A 15,499-nucleotide genomic window follows, 5' to 3' on the forward strand; every position below is an offset into this window, starting at 1 on the left:
CCTTGTCAAAAACTTGAGGTGTAGTATAAACAAGATGAGAAATATACAACCAATTGATAGATAGGGTGCACACGGCCGAACACTAACAGACAAAAGAACAGGAAAATGAAGGACCAACATATTGGCAATAGTAAAATCAGATAGGACAGATGCTATGCCTATGTTGCAGGAGGTGGTTGACTAATTCGAAAATTATGTTGTCACTCATGTTGGATAAAACCTCCCTCACCATCCGACCCAACTGCATACACACCGACTTGACAATGGTTCGTACTTCGTCTAATGTTTAGCATGGACCATAGTGTGTACAACAAAAAGTAATCTGCAAAGTAGTGGACTTTATCACTAAATGGAAATTTATTTCTACATAGCCAAAGCAATCTCATAATAAGGCAGATGCTCCCACCTTTATTAGCCTTTTAAACCTATGTGGAATTCCATCCAGCCATTGACCATGACGTGTCTTCAAATTCCTGTACACTCCCTCCGTTTTTAAATATAAGTCTTTCTACAGATTTTAATATGGACTACATACGGATGTATATAGACATATGTTAGGGTGTAGATTCACTCATTTTGCTCCGTATCTAGTTTCTATTGGAATCTCTAAAAAAATACTTATATTTAGAAACGGAGGGAATAGTTTCTACCTCGTAGTTCTAGTTACCTTATAATTGTTTATTTATTCGGTAGAATGCGGTGATTAGTAGGATTTCCAAGTGTATAACTTGGGTGCAAGCGAAGTCCCCATGTGTGCCAAGTCTAATCCAGGAGAATAGTTTCGTGAAAGGTATTATGGTGATTCATGCACTTGTAGTCATTAATTAGGTGCAAGATCGGCATGTCATCTTAGGTTAGTCCCCCCTCTACCCAATGCCCCATGCACAATCCACCTCGCATCACGAGGTGAGAGGAAGAAAGTCGATGATCCTGACAATCGAGTTTTTTTTCATCTTATTCATGTGAAGATTTATTGATACAATTGGGATTCACAAACTTAAATTCAAGAATACGCATATAGGTAACAGGTAACGAAACACAACTCACATGTTGTAAGTATACAAATATCATCTGTAACAAGTATGAACAACTTGTTATTATTTCTTCCAACTATCAGCTTCCAGGCGACTGAACGTCCAACCCAAAGGTCCCCAGCAGAACAATTCTCCCCCTTTATTTTGGGCACCTGTAAAATCAACCGAACAAATTACATTGTGTTAAGGGCATGTATAATGGTGCTATCTTAGGAGTGCCACGTAGGATAAGTAATAAGGTGGAGGAGAGAGAACTAATAAGAAAAGGCTTGTCTTCTTATTCAAGAAAAGACAAGAGATGATCCCTTAGCATAATATGTCTCACCATATTTTTAGGAATGACTAGTTATTGAAGATAAGGCTAAGAGATGACCCATTGTAGATATTTTTTTCTATCATATCTAAATTACATGCAAGATTTAAGATAAGACTATCTTATCAACCATTGTACATGCCCTAACTCGTTTCCATTCTTATCTTGATCAAACAACTACCTGATTTGTGGCAAATAAAAGGGGGCGGGGGGGGGGGGGGGGGGGGGGTCAGATTACATAAAATTTGACTAGATCAAAGAACGTTCAGTACCTTAGGGAGATGTATTGCATCCTTCTGATATTCAACTATTCTCTACTATTGGTGCCTCTTGCTCCATCATCGTGTCCACCCTTCTCAGGTTCCTTGGTGTCCACGGTAGCTGGAGCAGTGCTGGTTGTTGCGACCGTTAATCCTGGTGGTGCCACCGTGGGAGAAGCGGTTGTTTCAGCAGCCAGGGTTAGTGTGGCAGAGGTCTCCTCTTTAGGCTCCGATGTCTGCGAGCTCGTCGCATTGTGGGCACTCGTATCTCTGCCATCGTCACCTCCATCTTTGATGGCAGGTTGCTCATCATCTTTGCCTTTGTCTTCACCTTCTGAGGAAGCAAGAGCACACTCAGATTTAGAGAACCTTTATAAGCAAATACGCAACAGACTGTGCCGCTAAAAATCAAGAAGGCAGGACCTGGTTGTAGTTCATCGGTGCCTCCTCCTGTTTCTTCCTTGGTAGGCGGTTCATCTCGTCCTTTGACTTCTCCCGGTTCATCTTGCCTCGCTTCTTTGGTTTCTGCAAAGCAAGTACTATTTATATCTCTTTCCATAATTGTTTGAAACTTCAACATTTGGCATGAAGTACAAATATGCAATATAGACTAGCTAGCAACACAGGACACGGTAGGAATAAATAATAATACATCATAACACACGATGTAGTAAAAGGACGTGTTACAGTTGAAATGATGCAGTAGAAAACAGGCACATGATTGAACTGAAACATGAAAATGCGGCCGAAAACCCCATTTACTTTGATATTAACCAGCAAGTGTTTACTGGTTATAAAAAATCCCAGATTGGGGTCAAGAAGCAAAATTATGATGTTTCATGCATGGACATGGCGAGTTAGACAATGTACCACTTGTTTTGTCTTTGTCGGTTTTATCGGCGACGTCACCTTTCTTGATATCTCGGTTGCTCGCTAGAGCCACTGTCTGATCGACGGCGAGAGTAGGTGACACTTGCTTCTCCACGACCTCTTTGAGTTCCTCCTCATTGCTTGCCTGCACCTTATTCTCATCTACGTTAGGCTCAGGTACTTGTGCACCCTTCTTCATGGGATTGTGCTCTTCATCTTTTGCCTCCCTCTTGTTGTCGTTCTCTTTGTTAACAATCTCATGTTTCTTATCTCCGCCGTCAACTTTTTTTATCCCATCGGTAGCTCCACTGTCTTCCTTGGCTGGTGCTGATTGCTCATTTTCTCCTTGGGTACCTTTGAGGTTGCTTGGTTTCTCTTCTTCTTTCACTTCTACAATCAAGTAAGAATGTTGAAACAAAAATTGGAAGCATCTCGGCTTCAGATGCAACACACACACACACACACACACACACACACACACACACACACACACACACACACACACACACACACACTAACAAGGCATGGTTTTCACTTGAATTTGGACCCTGCTTGTTTTTATCACTAGAGTAGGCACGGTTTTCAATCTCATTTTCAGTTTGATTTCATTGAATTTTTTTTAAATTCATTAATTGCGCGGCAGATATTAAAGTAATTGCCTTTTAGTCGAAATATTTCAGCATTATGGCAGTAAACATAAATTTGAATAATTTTTTGAAATGTCGGTCTTCTGAGTAAAATCAAAATCAAAATCACTGAATCATTTCAGCTATGGCCAAAATATTTCCGACACTTAAATTCAAACAGTGGAGTAGGGCGAACCTTTTTGCGCTTTGCCAGCATCGTCAACACCTTTGTCACCTTTGGCAACGCCTGTAGCTGCTTCTGCTTTACCTGGAATTAGGCCGCCGGCGTCTTCTTCCTTGAGGTCCCTCACCCACACCCCATGTTCATCCACGGTACACACTGGTATGTTCATCCGCTTCTTAATGGGAATCAGCTTTTCTTTCTCTGGCCTCTCCTGCTTCTCCTTTACCCCAACCTTACCTTTGGTTTGAGCCTTCATCACTTTAGAATCTTTATCGACAACCTCCACACACTTAATGGTGTTCCTATTCAACTTAGGGAGCAGGTCAGTCGTCCAATTCAGCTCGAACTCTTTGAGGTACCTGAGGCGCAGGGTCTCGATGACGTTGTCTCCGGGGATGTCGAGCTCCTTCACCTCCCCGCCTCTCACGTAGAGCTTCCTGAGTTTCTTGTTGCCGTTGAGCCACGTCGCCAACGGCAGAGTGCCCTCGGGGTAGCACCGGACGTCCAGCTTCTCGAGCTCCCGCGGTAGCCGGAGGCAGGTCCACGTATCAAGGAGATCTTGCAGCTGCCTTTGAATTTTCGGGCTACTATCCAGCAATATGCTCGGCCTCTCGCCCCACGTCACCGTGAGCGACAGGAGCCCGGCGAGCTTCGCGAGCTGCTTCATCTCGTCCTGCTCGACGTTGGCGTCGGTGGTGACGTTGACGCTGAGCTTCCACAGCTTCTTCAGCTTGGCGAGGTGCTGCAGCCTGCACGCGTCGCGCCGCCGCTTGCCGACGCCGAACACGAAGCCCTTGAACACGCGCAGCTCCGGCAGGGCGGCGACCCCCCGCCCGATGTGCTCCAGCATGTAGCACTCGGTGAGGTCCAGGTGGGTCAGCCCCTTGAGCTTCTTCACGGTGGACGACGGCAGCTTGACCAGGTTCTGGCACCCGCGCACGTCTAAGATGGCCAGCTTCCGGAGCCTCCGGACCTCACTTGGGAGCTCGGTCAGCCGGGACAACCCGCGCACGCTCAGGTACCGGAGGTTCTTGAGCTTGCCGATGGTGCTCAGCGACTCCAGAGTTTCCACCTCCATGTATGTCTCGTCGTCGGTGTTCCCCCACCGGCCGAGCTGCAGCACCTCTAGGCGGTCGGCGAGCTTGGTGAGCAAGGGCTCCGGGAGTCGGTACACGTGCGCGTCAATGTTGAGGATGACTTTCTTCCTTTCAAACTCGATGAGGAGTATCGCAGTCTCCAACATTTCATCATCCCGTTTGGTCTTATCTTGTTGATCCTATTTAAAATCATGTAAGAATTAGATTGGAGAAATGTCAAGAGAAATGCTACATCTATGGGGAAAAAAATAGAGAGAGAGAGAGAGAGAGAGAGGGGGGGGGGGGGTGATAATCATACATGCGAATTTGTCTTGAAAAGTATGTTCACAATGATTTTTATTTACAAATAATATTGTAACAGAAATAATTATCGCATTTTCAGGCCAGTGCCGATGTCAAAACAAGAGCCAAGAGCTTCTATAATGTAGCTTATGATTATAATTCAAGGCAAGAAAAAACAAACAAATCTGGTATATTTCAATGTTTTTCCCCTCTTCAAATCATGGCATGGAGATTGAGTGGTGATTTTAAACTTGGGTGTCATTGCGTTTTGCATCTATAATCACCATTATCCTAGTGTGTATACCTATCGGGAAAACATTTAACTGATGTAAGACAACGATAATAAAAAATGACAATGTATAGATTTTAAATGGCATGTTAAGCCACTAAACCTATTGTTTCCTCAGTGAACATATGTTTTGAAATAGGAACTCTCATGTTATGTGTAAATATGTACCGATGTTTAAACAAGAGTCAGTGAAGTTGTGCCCACGCAACCCACCAAGTTGTTGATGTTGATCAAGAACTTAGCTATATCCTAAGTTGTTAATTTTTAAATGGAGACTTACTGATTAATGCAAGACTCTTTCTTTTGACAATTTGCCAAGGAATATTTTCTATCATTTGATATTAACGAATAACTAGAGTTTATTGTTTAAAATCACGATGTAACAAATATTTTCTATCATTTCGATGAGTAGTATCGCAGTTTCTAACATTTCATCATCGACTCTGGTCTTATCTTGTTGATCCTATGGAAAATCACGTAAAAAATTAGATTGGACAAATGACAACAGAAATGCTACATCTATGGAAAAAAATAGATGGGGGGATGACGTGGAGGCAAAAAGAAAAGAGCAAATCTGGTATATTTCAATGTTTTCCCCCTCTCCAAATCATAGCATGGAGATTGCAGTGGTGATTATTAACTTGGGTGTCATTTCCTTTTGCATCTAAGAAAATATTCATCCAGCTACACTATAATCGCCATTATCCCAGTGTGTACACCTATTGAGAAAACATTTAACTGATGTAAGATAATGATAATAAAAAATGACCATACATGTTAAATGGCATTTTAAGCCACTTAACCTATTGTTTCCTCAGTGAACATATATTCGGAATAGGGGCTCTCATGTTGTGTGTAAATATGTACCGAAGTTTAAACAAAGGGCGAGTGAAGTTGTGCCCACGCAATCTGCCAAGCTGTTGATGTTGACCAAGAACTTAGCTATATCCTAAATTGTTAATTTTTAAATGGAGACTTATTGATTAATGAAGGACTCTTTTTCTTTTACGATTGGCCAAGGGATATTTTATATCATTTGATATTAACGAATAACTAGAGATTTTTTGTTTATCACGACGTAACAATATGTAATACAACAAAAGGTTAATACAACTAAACATGTTTTCACAGTTGGATAGCTAACCTTACTTATATAAAGGGGATAATGTTTTATTTTAAAAAATATTACTAATGCATGCACGATTGTTTGAAAAAAATAATTCTTAAGTCTCAGTCAATCATCTTGGACTTCACATTTCCTCATAGGCTAGAGAACTGGCATATTGTGGGTGCAAAATGATTGGGCGAAATCATGCACTGAGAGTAGTGATCTTTTTGTGTGTTTGGATGCTTGGGAATCGGACTGTAAGCATAACACTCTTTATGGATGAGGAAAATTTTATGCCTCCTTTTTTAAGAAAAAAGGTAAAGACCATGTCTTTTTTAACTAAGAGTGAAGTGCATCCATTCTTAGGTCCTTGAATTATTTTGAAGGTGTCTCGTAGGTCCTTGAACTATAAAAAGTATCATTCAGGTCCTTAAAAATCCTTGTAGTGCAATAAGTGTGTACACTTTGAAATAGTTCAAGGACCTACATGACACCTCTAAAGTAGTTTGAGGACCTAGATGACATACATATTGCACTTTGAGGACCCTGATGACACTTTTCATATTTTAAGGACCTACATGACACCTCTAAAATAGTTTGAGGACCTTTGATGCACTTCACTCTTTAACTGAAAACAATATCTTCAGAGAGAGAGAGAGAGAGAGAGAGAGAGAGAGAGAGAGAGAGAGAGAGAGACTCAATTTGTATCGTGCTTAAGCAAAATGAGAACTAATATGAACTATACATTAATACATTAAAAACTTAAGTAATGGGAACTTAATGTACAAAGATAAACCTAACAAGAATTAAATCGCAATGTAGAGTTGCATTCAAGACATTTTTTGATCAAATAGAACCTGATCTTGTTATATATTGAAAAAATAACCAGATATTATATATACTACACATTGTACTAATATGTTTATCCATTTAATATGTGAGTCTTAAATCTACCCAGTAATCCTTGGAACTAATAATTGTCTCGTATTTAAAATAGACTTTCTATTTGTCCCCAGTGAAGTTGCAGCTAGGGCTGGAAAAAAAGCTCGAAGCTCGCGAGCTAAACGAGTAGCTCGTGACTCGGCTCGAATTGACTCGAACTCGAACAATAACGAGTCGAGTCGAGCTTTAGCTTGAGATCGTTTACAGGACGAGTTAAACGAGCCGATCTCACAAGTACTCGTATAACTCGTTAGGCTCGGTAAAAGAATCAGTGTTTCTTGATGGGTAGTAAAGAAACAGCCACTAAACACCTTGCGTCCAAGCACAAGGCCCAGCCGCCAGGCCTAGTCACCTAGGAGGCTCACACATACATGACCATATATGTCCATGTTAAATTCCTAGTTAATCTTTTTGTCGTATTCTTCAGGTTTATGTTCATATCTTTAACGGGCTTAACAAGCTAAAACGAGCCAGCTCGCGAGTTATACGAGTCGAGCCAATCTTGGATTTGAGCTCGTTATAGTGACGAGTCGAGTCGAGCTAGCTCGTTAATGAAACGAGCTTTAGCAAGTCGAGTCGAGCTGGCTCGACTCGGCTCGAATTCCACCCCTAGTTGCAGCCATGTGTAGTCTCCCGCCTCCACCCCCTCTTGGAACATTGTAAACACATTTTTAGGGGGTGCTCAAAATTAATTAAGTGGGAAACACAAATCAAATTTCTGTTTGTAGCACAAAATTTATTTTTCTCAACATGCAACCTTACATGGAAAATGTCCACCTCACCATGCAATGCATAGTATTATGTTACTTATATTAACTAAATGTATTACAACTATATAAAAATCAAGTACAAAATAATATGTATTTTTTATTTCAGTTCTCATATTATTAATCCAATTTTTTACATTTCATACAATCAAAATTCATTGGATTACATTGTAATCAATTCCCGCAGAAAAGCATGGGGCATCGTCAATTTGTTTGAGTTCATGACTATATTTCGGATGTCGAATCCATAAGCTAGATTTTCCTATTTGCGAAAAGCTCTAGTCTCTTGAGTTATAAGAAACATTTTTATATTAGGCACCCCAATTTATTTAAGTTACTAGACAATTATTTTCTTAATTAGCCCCTTCCCCCACCCTACAAGATCCACTAGTTTTTTTTTCGTGGACAAGATCCACTAGTTAGACACAACTTATTGTAGCCCATAATGTATAGTTTGCTACTGGATTACGCAATGTATATTATTCCTTTTTTTAGAAATTTAAATTGTGTTCTGGTTATATTATATTATGGAAGTGATTTTAGTTGATGTACTGAGTAAGTATGCACAAGAATTTCCTCTAAGGACATGCAAGTGTTCTTTAAACATGTTAAGGGTATACCAAGTTACCCATGATGATTTTGGTAATTTCTAGTTTTGAGAGCATTTTTTAGTGACACTCTTTTAGATCATGTAATTTTCTAGTTAGGTGGGCAGGACTGAAATTACGGGTACACAAGGGAACTAACCTGGGATGGGAGCCCAACTGGTGCTACTATACCCTCAGAAGGCACCTTTGATGGACTCGGTTTCAACTGGGCCTGCGAATCATCGTCCTCGTGGTGCTTCTGCAGTCAAGAGATTGGTATTTAGTATTATTTAGGGAAAGTTTCTCAAAAAAAAAACAGGGGAATACTTTATTTTGAATTTAACAAATATTGCAAGGAAATGTTTTCTGAAGGGGATCCTAATTAAAGGGTTGTACTGCAACAATTCTGAAGGGGAAATGTTTCTTTCCTACTCAAGTTGGACTAGCTATTGATACTGAGAATAATAAGTATAATAAAAGGTCTATAACATGTTTACATGTCACTTTGGTCCATGTAGAGGAGAGAAATGCAAAAAGAAAAGGGACTCTCATGCAAAAGACCACCACAACAAGTGCTTCAAAACAAAAGAATGATATATAAAGGAAAGAAAAGGAGAAAATTGTAAAAAGATGACCAATGTGGTAAAAACCAATTTTATAGCTAACTAATTATAAGAGTGATTGCTAAAGGGAAATGGTATGGTGCTACTTTTCTTTGAGAGATGTGGGTAGCTAGGTCTTAGTCGAATGAGACTTAACCAAGACTAAGTCAAATGACATAATATGTAAGAAAGAAAAAGAAAACTTTGCATGAATCTTGATGTCCACTGAGATGTCACGATCCCAATACTAGTATTAGCCATGTCCGGAGAAAGGAGGTGAAGTACCTGGGATGGGCCCCCGACTGCTTGCGTAACCGGAGGAGGCGCCATTGTTTGGCTGGGCTTGGGCCGGGTCCGGGGCCGCAAGCCATCCTCCTCGCGCAGTTTCTGCATCCGGGCACGGTTGCCCGCCGTGAGGCAGAGGACCTCCGACTTTGGCTGGCTGAAAGCCGGGCCACCGGGGTCGTCAAGGTCGGCGCACTCCTTCTCCCTCGCCAGCCGCTTCGCCATCCAGTGCACCAGCGGGTTCACCCGGCAGCCGTAGATGACCCTGGTGCTGCCGTTCTTGATCGGCTCGAGGAAGCCGCCGCCGGAGAGCTTCGAGAAGATCCCGTCCGCGCCGCCCGCCCTCTCCGACGGAAGGTTGAACCGCGTGGACCACCAGTACGTCACGGCCTGCTTCTTCACCTGCGAGCCGAGCGGGAACACCGAGAAGGTGAGGAGGCACTGCTGGTGCGGCTGCTGCTTGTGGTTTGGGAGCTTCCTGAACTCGGCGAGCGTCAGCCTCGTGCACGCGTCCTCAAGGATCTTCTCCAGACGCACCTCCGCTCGCTCCCACCGCCGGCGCGCCTTCTCCTTCTCCTCCTTCTCCTTCTCCTCTTGAGCTAGAGTGGACGGCTCCTTGTCTTCAGTTTTCCCGTCCTGCTTCGACTTTGTCCCTGCCTCCTCCTCCGGCGGCGCCGACGTCGGCGGCTTGGTCTCCCCTCCTTTCTCCTTTGGCGCCGCCGACTGGTCCTCCTCCGGCTTCTCCGCATTCTTCGGGGTGCGATGCCGGCCGTACCACGCCAAGGTGTCCTTCACGAGCACGAACGCATTTTGAAGCTTCTTTTTCACGGGAGTTCGCTTGGCGTCAGCTTCGGCGACGACAGCTTCAGGAGGCCGGACGCTCTCGGTGCGCTGCAGGCTCTTGCGGCGCTTGGTTTGGTGCGGTTCCTCGGGTGGCGCGTCCTTCCGCCCCGACGTCGACATTGACGCCTCTGTTTCATGGCGACGGCGCTTGCTCCCTTCACTTTCCTCCTGCTGTGCCGCCAGCTCGTCCTCCGGCGCCGAAGGAGAGACCTTAGGCTGCTCGATCGCCTGGCTTGGCTTCCCGTGGCGGAGGCGGAAGAGCGAGAGAAGCAGCAGCACCGGCGACCGGACGCGGGGCCAGCGACTTGTGCCCGGCTTCTTCTCCTCTGCACCGGGAGAGTTTGCCGTGGCAGAGTCCTTCCCGTCTTTGGCAGTATCGCCTTGCTTCTGTTCCTCAGGAGGTGGCGGCGGCGGTGGTGGTGCAGGAAGGTGGTCCTCGGCACCGGCGGCCGCCGCAGTCTCTTGCGACGGGGCCTGTGCTATCTCAGACATGCCGGTGACCTCCCCCGTCCCGGTTTGCTTCTGCATGTCAGTTTGTGGTGCGCTGGCCGTGTCTGCCGCCGATGTTTGGTTTTGCGGTGGCGGGGGTGGTGTTGGGCTCGCCGTTTCTGCCGTCGGTGTTTGGTTTTCCGGCGGCGGTGGTGGTGCTGGGCTCGCCGTTTCTGCCGTCGGTGTTTGGTTTTCGGGCGGCGGTGGTGGTGCTGGGCCGACCGTTTCTGCCTCAGGTGGTGGTGGTGGTGGAGGGGGTGACGCGGACGCGTCGCCGACGGCCTGGTCAGATTTCGGTGGCGGTGGCGGTGGAGGTGGAGGGGATGCCGCCGGGCCGCCGGGCGCAGCCATGGCTGACGGGCAACGCTGCGATGATGTTGTAGTGCGTGGACAGTGCAGATGGAGAAGGACATGTACTATATAGCCGATGGCGCTGCGTTCCGCTTTTCATTGCTTGCGCGTGGCATATGCTCGACCTCAAAAAGCTTGCCGCCAGCGAGCTTATTCCAGAGCCGCCGTTTCAGCTAAGAATGATCCCTGGCCCGAGGCTTCTGCCCTCTGAATAAACGTACAAGCAAAGCACCAGATTCATGCAGGCTGGCCGTGCAATCAACCAAAATCTCTAGAAAGTCTATTTCCTTCTCCTTGGGAACCAATACCTGGGCTCACCCTAGCCACATAAACGAGGTTCGCACGCCTCGGATAATTAGGTTTGCAAGCCGTGCGCGCGTGGTAGCTAGTACTTTGCTTCACTGACGCGCACGCACTTGACCAGCCATAAAATAATCGATCGCTGCAAGCAAAGCATCCCTGCTACTTTGAAGCAAGGATGGTTTGATCCGGAAGAGGCTGATGGACAGCAGGAAGACAGGAGATTTGAAGCAAGGCAACGAATGAGATGTTAGGCTGGTTTGCGTCGGCTTCGGCCGGTGCATTGGGCTCTGCCGGCCGCAAACCTCTTTTTACCGGTGGAGGGAGGTACCGATCAAGCATTTATCGTTGGTCTAGTTTGAGATTTGTGCGGTTTACTAGCCCACATCATTGTATCTCAGCGTATTTCAACTTTGACTGTCAGTATCCACCATTACGTCACATCATGTCGTAGGTCTCTCTCACCCATGTATGCATGCATGAGACATTACTTCCCTGCTGCAAAATGCATGAACACGACCCATCTGTCTTATCTGCCTTCCTGTAAATTCATGGCTTTTATTTTCTCTTGGACATTATTAATCGTTTATATATTTTAAATAGTAATTTCGTTTTTGAAATATTTTATATATTTGAACTCCTGACACTAAGATCTTTAGAATAAGATCAGTATTGGATAGATTTCAAACACATTTAAATTTTACGTCTAATTTCACACATATACCGGGCGAAATCTGTTGTTCGAAATGAGTGAAATTATGTGAAACACGTTCTTTCAAACATGTAAATTTGATTGTTTCAATGCGTGAAGAATATTTCAAATATATGAAATGGTATTTTTTTTAACTTATGAAACATATTTCAAACTTATTTGAATTTCAAGCAAATCGTTTTTTGGAACATAGTGAAATTGGATATTTTTTGTCTAATTATAATGTAACTTTTCATTGAAATTAGTGAAAATTGCTTTTTGGAATAAGTGAAATTGGTTGTTTCGAATGAGTGAAATATGTTTTTTCAAATGAGTGAAATCCGTTTTCTAAAATGAGTGGAACTGAGTGCGAAAATATGTTATTCCGGTGTGTGAAAAGATGTTAAATTGGTTATTTACAAAATTTGAAACTTACATTTGTCGACATGTGAAAGTTATTTCACTCAACTTATTAAATTTTAGGGAAATCATTTTTTGAAACTGAGTAAAATTGGATTTTGAATGTAACGAAAAGATAACTATCATTGAAATGTCAAATGATTGAGAACTTTTTTTGAAATGAGTAAAATCATTTGAAATTAGTGAAATCCATTATCTAAAATGAGTGAAATCATTTGAAATTAGTGATTTTTTATATAAGTGAAATGTATGCTTTGAATTGAGTGAAATCCATTTTTTGAAATCAATGAAATTAAAACTAGTTCAAATGTATCCAAAATTGATCTTGTTCTAAAGATCTTCTCGCTATGAATTCAAATATATAAAAAAAATCAAAATTGATGTTTTGATTCAAAAAATATCTAGCATCCAAATTTCCACAATGAAATTAAATGGAAGTCTTGTGATGGGGGAGAGAGATTATTTTATCATATGCATGCCGGTGGTCTTCTCTTCATCCTTTCTCTCTCCTGACATAAAGCTGACAACAGCAGAAGGCCCACATGTATTCCTATGTATTTCAATTCATCTCTCTTATACACAAAACAAGAGCCCAAATCCCTAAAAAAAACACTCCAACGGTGTATGCTCCACCGGTACCTCCCGCCACCAGCTGTTTTGATATGCCAGTCTATGTGTCGTTGACATGTGGAAGTGGCGTGAGTATTAAATGGCCAGGGCTATACGTCGTCGTCCGTACTGATTCCTAGGGCCGATTCATTTGGATGGCTTTAAAAAATAAGCTGCCCCTTCCCAACTTAAAAACTAAGCCGTCCCTAAAAAAAATTAGGCTACTTATACTAGTTTACAAGCTCCAAATAATGAGAGAGACGCCTTGTGAAAGAAGCTGGGGAGGGGGGGGGGGGGGGGCCTTATTTGTAAAGCCACCAAAAGAAGTGGCCCCTAATAGGAATCGCCTAAGGGCAGTGGGTCGGTCCACTTGTAGAGCGGGTGTTGCATGCGAAGGTTCGCATTGTTTAGGCTCGTAGCGATCATCGTAGAGTTTACTCACTTCCGTCATTTTACTCTTTGGTTTCTTCTTCTTTTTCACCGGCTTTCGGTTTTCTTTTTCTTCTTCTTTTATGCTTCTGTTTTCTTTGTTTTTTCACTTTTTTATTTTTATTTTTTCTTCTTTATAATTTGGTGTCCTTTGTTTCTTTCTGAGTTTTCTTCGGTTTTTTTTTGTTTCTTCACTTTTGTTTTGTGTTCCTTTTGTAGTTTTTCATTGGTTTTGTTTCTTCAATCCATGTCTACTTTTATTTAATACATGTTGTACATTTTCCTTGTATATTTAAACCATTTTTATAACCATTTAACATTATTCAAATACCTATTTGATATTTTTCTACAAAAATATGTTTTGGTATTTTTTAAATAGTTTTTAGATATTTTTAAAATACATGTTGAAAGATTTTTGAACGATAAAAACATTTTTTGCACTATGTAAATATTTTCAGTACGTTCTATTTATTGAAACTTGTGAAGATTCTTTTAAATGTGACGTACTTTTTTTGTATGTACAAAACATTAATTGAATTACATGAGCATATATTTATATTTGTATTTTCATTTAAATGTCACATCATTTCTTTTGAAATGTGCGACATTTTATATTTTTCACAATTTTATACATACGATTAACATTTTTCGTACATATGTGCGACATTCTTCGTACATATGATTAACATTTTCCGTATATATGATTCACATTTTGTACTTTTTACATTCTTATTTATACATTTTCCATAAACTATAGAGATATTTTTCTCTATACTATAGAGACATTTTTCTGTACACGTTTACCATTTTTCAAGATTAGCATTGTAAAAATATTTCTGAAAAATACGTCAAACACAATTTTGAAAGTTGCGAAGTTTTGTAAAATGTAACGTACATTTTGTTTTACTATATGAATCACTTTTTTATTTCCACAAACATTTTTGTACAATGTATAAACATTTTTCGTACACATGATTAAATTTTGCATACAGGTGATTAAAAAATTTCAACTTTTTTTATTTTTCAAGTGGAAGATTAGTATTTTCCTATATATATATATATATATATATATATATATATATATATATATATATATATATATATATATATATATATATATATATATATGAAAATGACTCCATACACCTGGGTGTATGTACTCCTTTCCCAATCTGTCGTTGGCCCACCGAGTTGTAAACATTTGCCCTATTTTGATCCGGATTAAAAACAAAATATACACCACCGCGTGATTTTTTTTATATATAAAAGCTACCGGGTTTGTAGCGGTTTCTAGTACCCCACGAACATATCGGTGCAGCTTGCTTTGACGATTTATCGGCGGCGGCTCCATGCACCGGTGATTAGAGTATGGTATTAGCTGATGGAGGGAAGCAATCAGGTACGCCTTCATTCACACGTATACAATCTGAGATCCAGCATTTTTTTAAACTCTCTATGATTTATTTAATTGTTTCTCTTGATCATCGATTTCTGCAGATGGATCTGTCCGTGTCTCGTGCGGTGGCGCCCTACTGGCCGATGGCAGTGGCAATCAGCGGCGATGGAATCAATACATCCCATAGGTATCCCGCAAAAAAAGGAACATCCCATAGGTAACATATACTACATGTGCTTACCTATGCATGCATCCATCTTCTCATCTCATCTCATGCATCTTTACGTAGCACGCATGTGTTTTACTCAGATCCTTATTTTTCTCTTGGTTTTATTGTGTGATTCAAGGATCGACTTGCTCTAAACTGATCAGCAAAATACACGCAGCCAGAACCAACGAGGACTAGACGATAGATGAGTTGTGGCTGATGGCACCATGATGACGTCGTCACGGAACGTCGCGGCCGGCCACAGCTCGACGATGTAATATCAACATGTGACTGGTGGCGTCTCGACATCCAGCGAAGATGAGAAGCAGCCGGCGGCAGCTCGTCGATGTCCTCGCATATCGGGAACTCGCACATAACAGGCATCGGCTTGACGACAAAGATGTATATACCTGTTGATGTATATAATATTCATATATACTAGTAAATATGCCCGTGCGTTGCAACGGGAGAAAACAAACTCCACATGCCCTTACCTAATAAGTATGGCTAAAGACCT

The 15,499-nt window shown here is 42.0% G+C and overlaps 1 protein-coding gene across 2 annotated transcripts; it reads right to left on the reverse strand.

Moving 5' to 3' along the window:
* Nucleotides 1-952: 952 nt before the first annotated feature.
* On the reverse strand, nt 953-11,130 carry LOC123043602 (uncharacterized). 2 transcript variants are annotated; one of them, XM_044466102.1, is made up of 7 exons: nt 9,247-11,130; nt 8,520-8,618; nt 3,300-4,563; nt 2,478-2,864; nt 2,031-2,132; nt 1,620-1,941; nt 953-1,186 (listed from the first exon to the last, which is right to left on the reverse strand). In XM_044466102.1, the coding sequence occupies exons 1-6, from the start codon at nt 10,927-10,929 to the stop codon at nt 1,655-1,657; spliced, it is 3,822 nt and encodes a 1,273-aa protein (XP_044322037.1). In that variant the 5' UTR covers nt 10,930-11,130; the 3' UTR covers nt 953-1,186; nt 1,620-1,654. The 2 variants fall into 2 exon arrangements, with proteins under 2 accessions (XP_044322037.1, XP_044322036.1); XM_044466101.1 differs by having other exon boundaries at nt 2,478-2,867; nt 9,247-11,121.
* Nucleotides 11,131-15,499: the final 4,369 nt, after the last annotated feature.

The sequence above is a fragment of the Triticum aestivum genome, chromosome 2B, assembly GCF_018294505.1.
Source record: "Triticum aestivum cultivar Chinese Spring chromosome 2B, IWGSC CS RefSeq v2.1, whole genome shotgun sequence".
NCBI classification, from domain to species: domain Eukaryota; kingdom Viridiplantae; phylum Streptophyta; class Magnoliopsida; order Poales; family Poaceae; genus Triticum; species Triticum aestivum.

Coding starts and splice junctions, on each gene's coding strand:
- LOC123043602 (XM_044466101.1), bottom strand. CDS start 10,929: ATGGCTGCGCCCGGCGGCCCGGCGGCATCCCCTCCACCTCCACCGCCA. Junction 4,564..8,519: donor CAGTTGGGCTCCCATCCCAG/GTTAGTTCCCTT, acceptor GATTTTAAATAG/GATCAACAAGATAAGACCAA. Junction 2,133..2,477: donor CGACAAAGACAAAACAAGTG/GTACATTGTCTA, acceptor CTTGCTTTGCAG/AAACCAAAGAAGCGAGGCAA.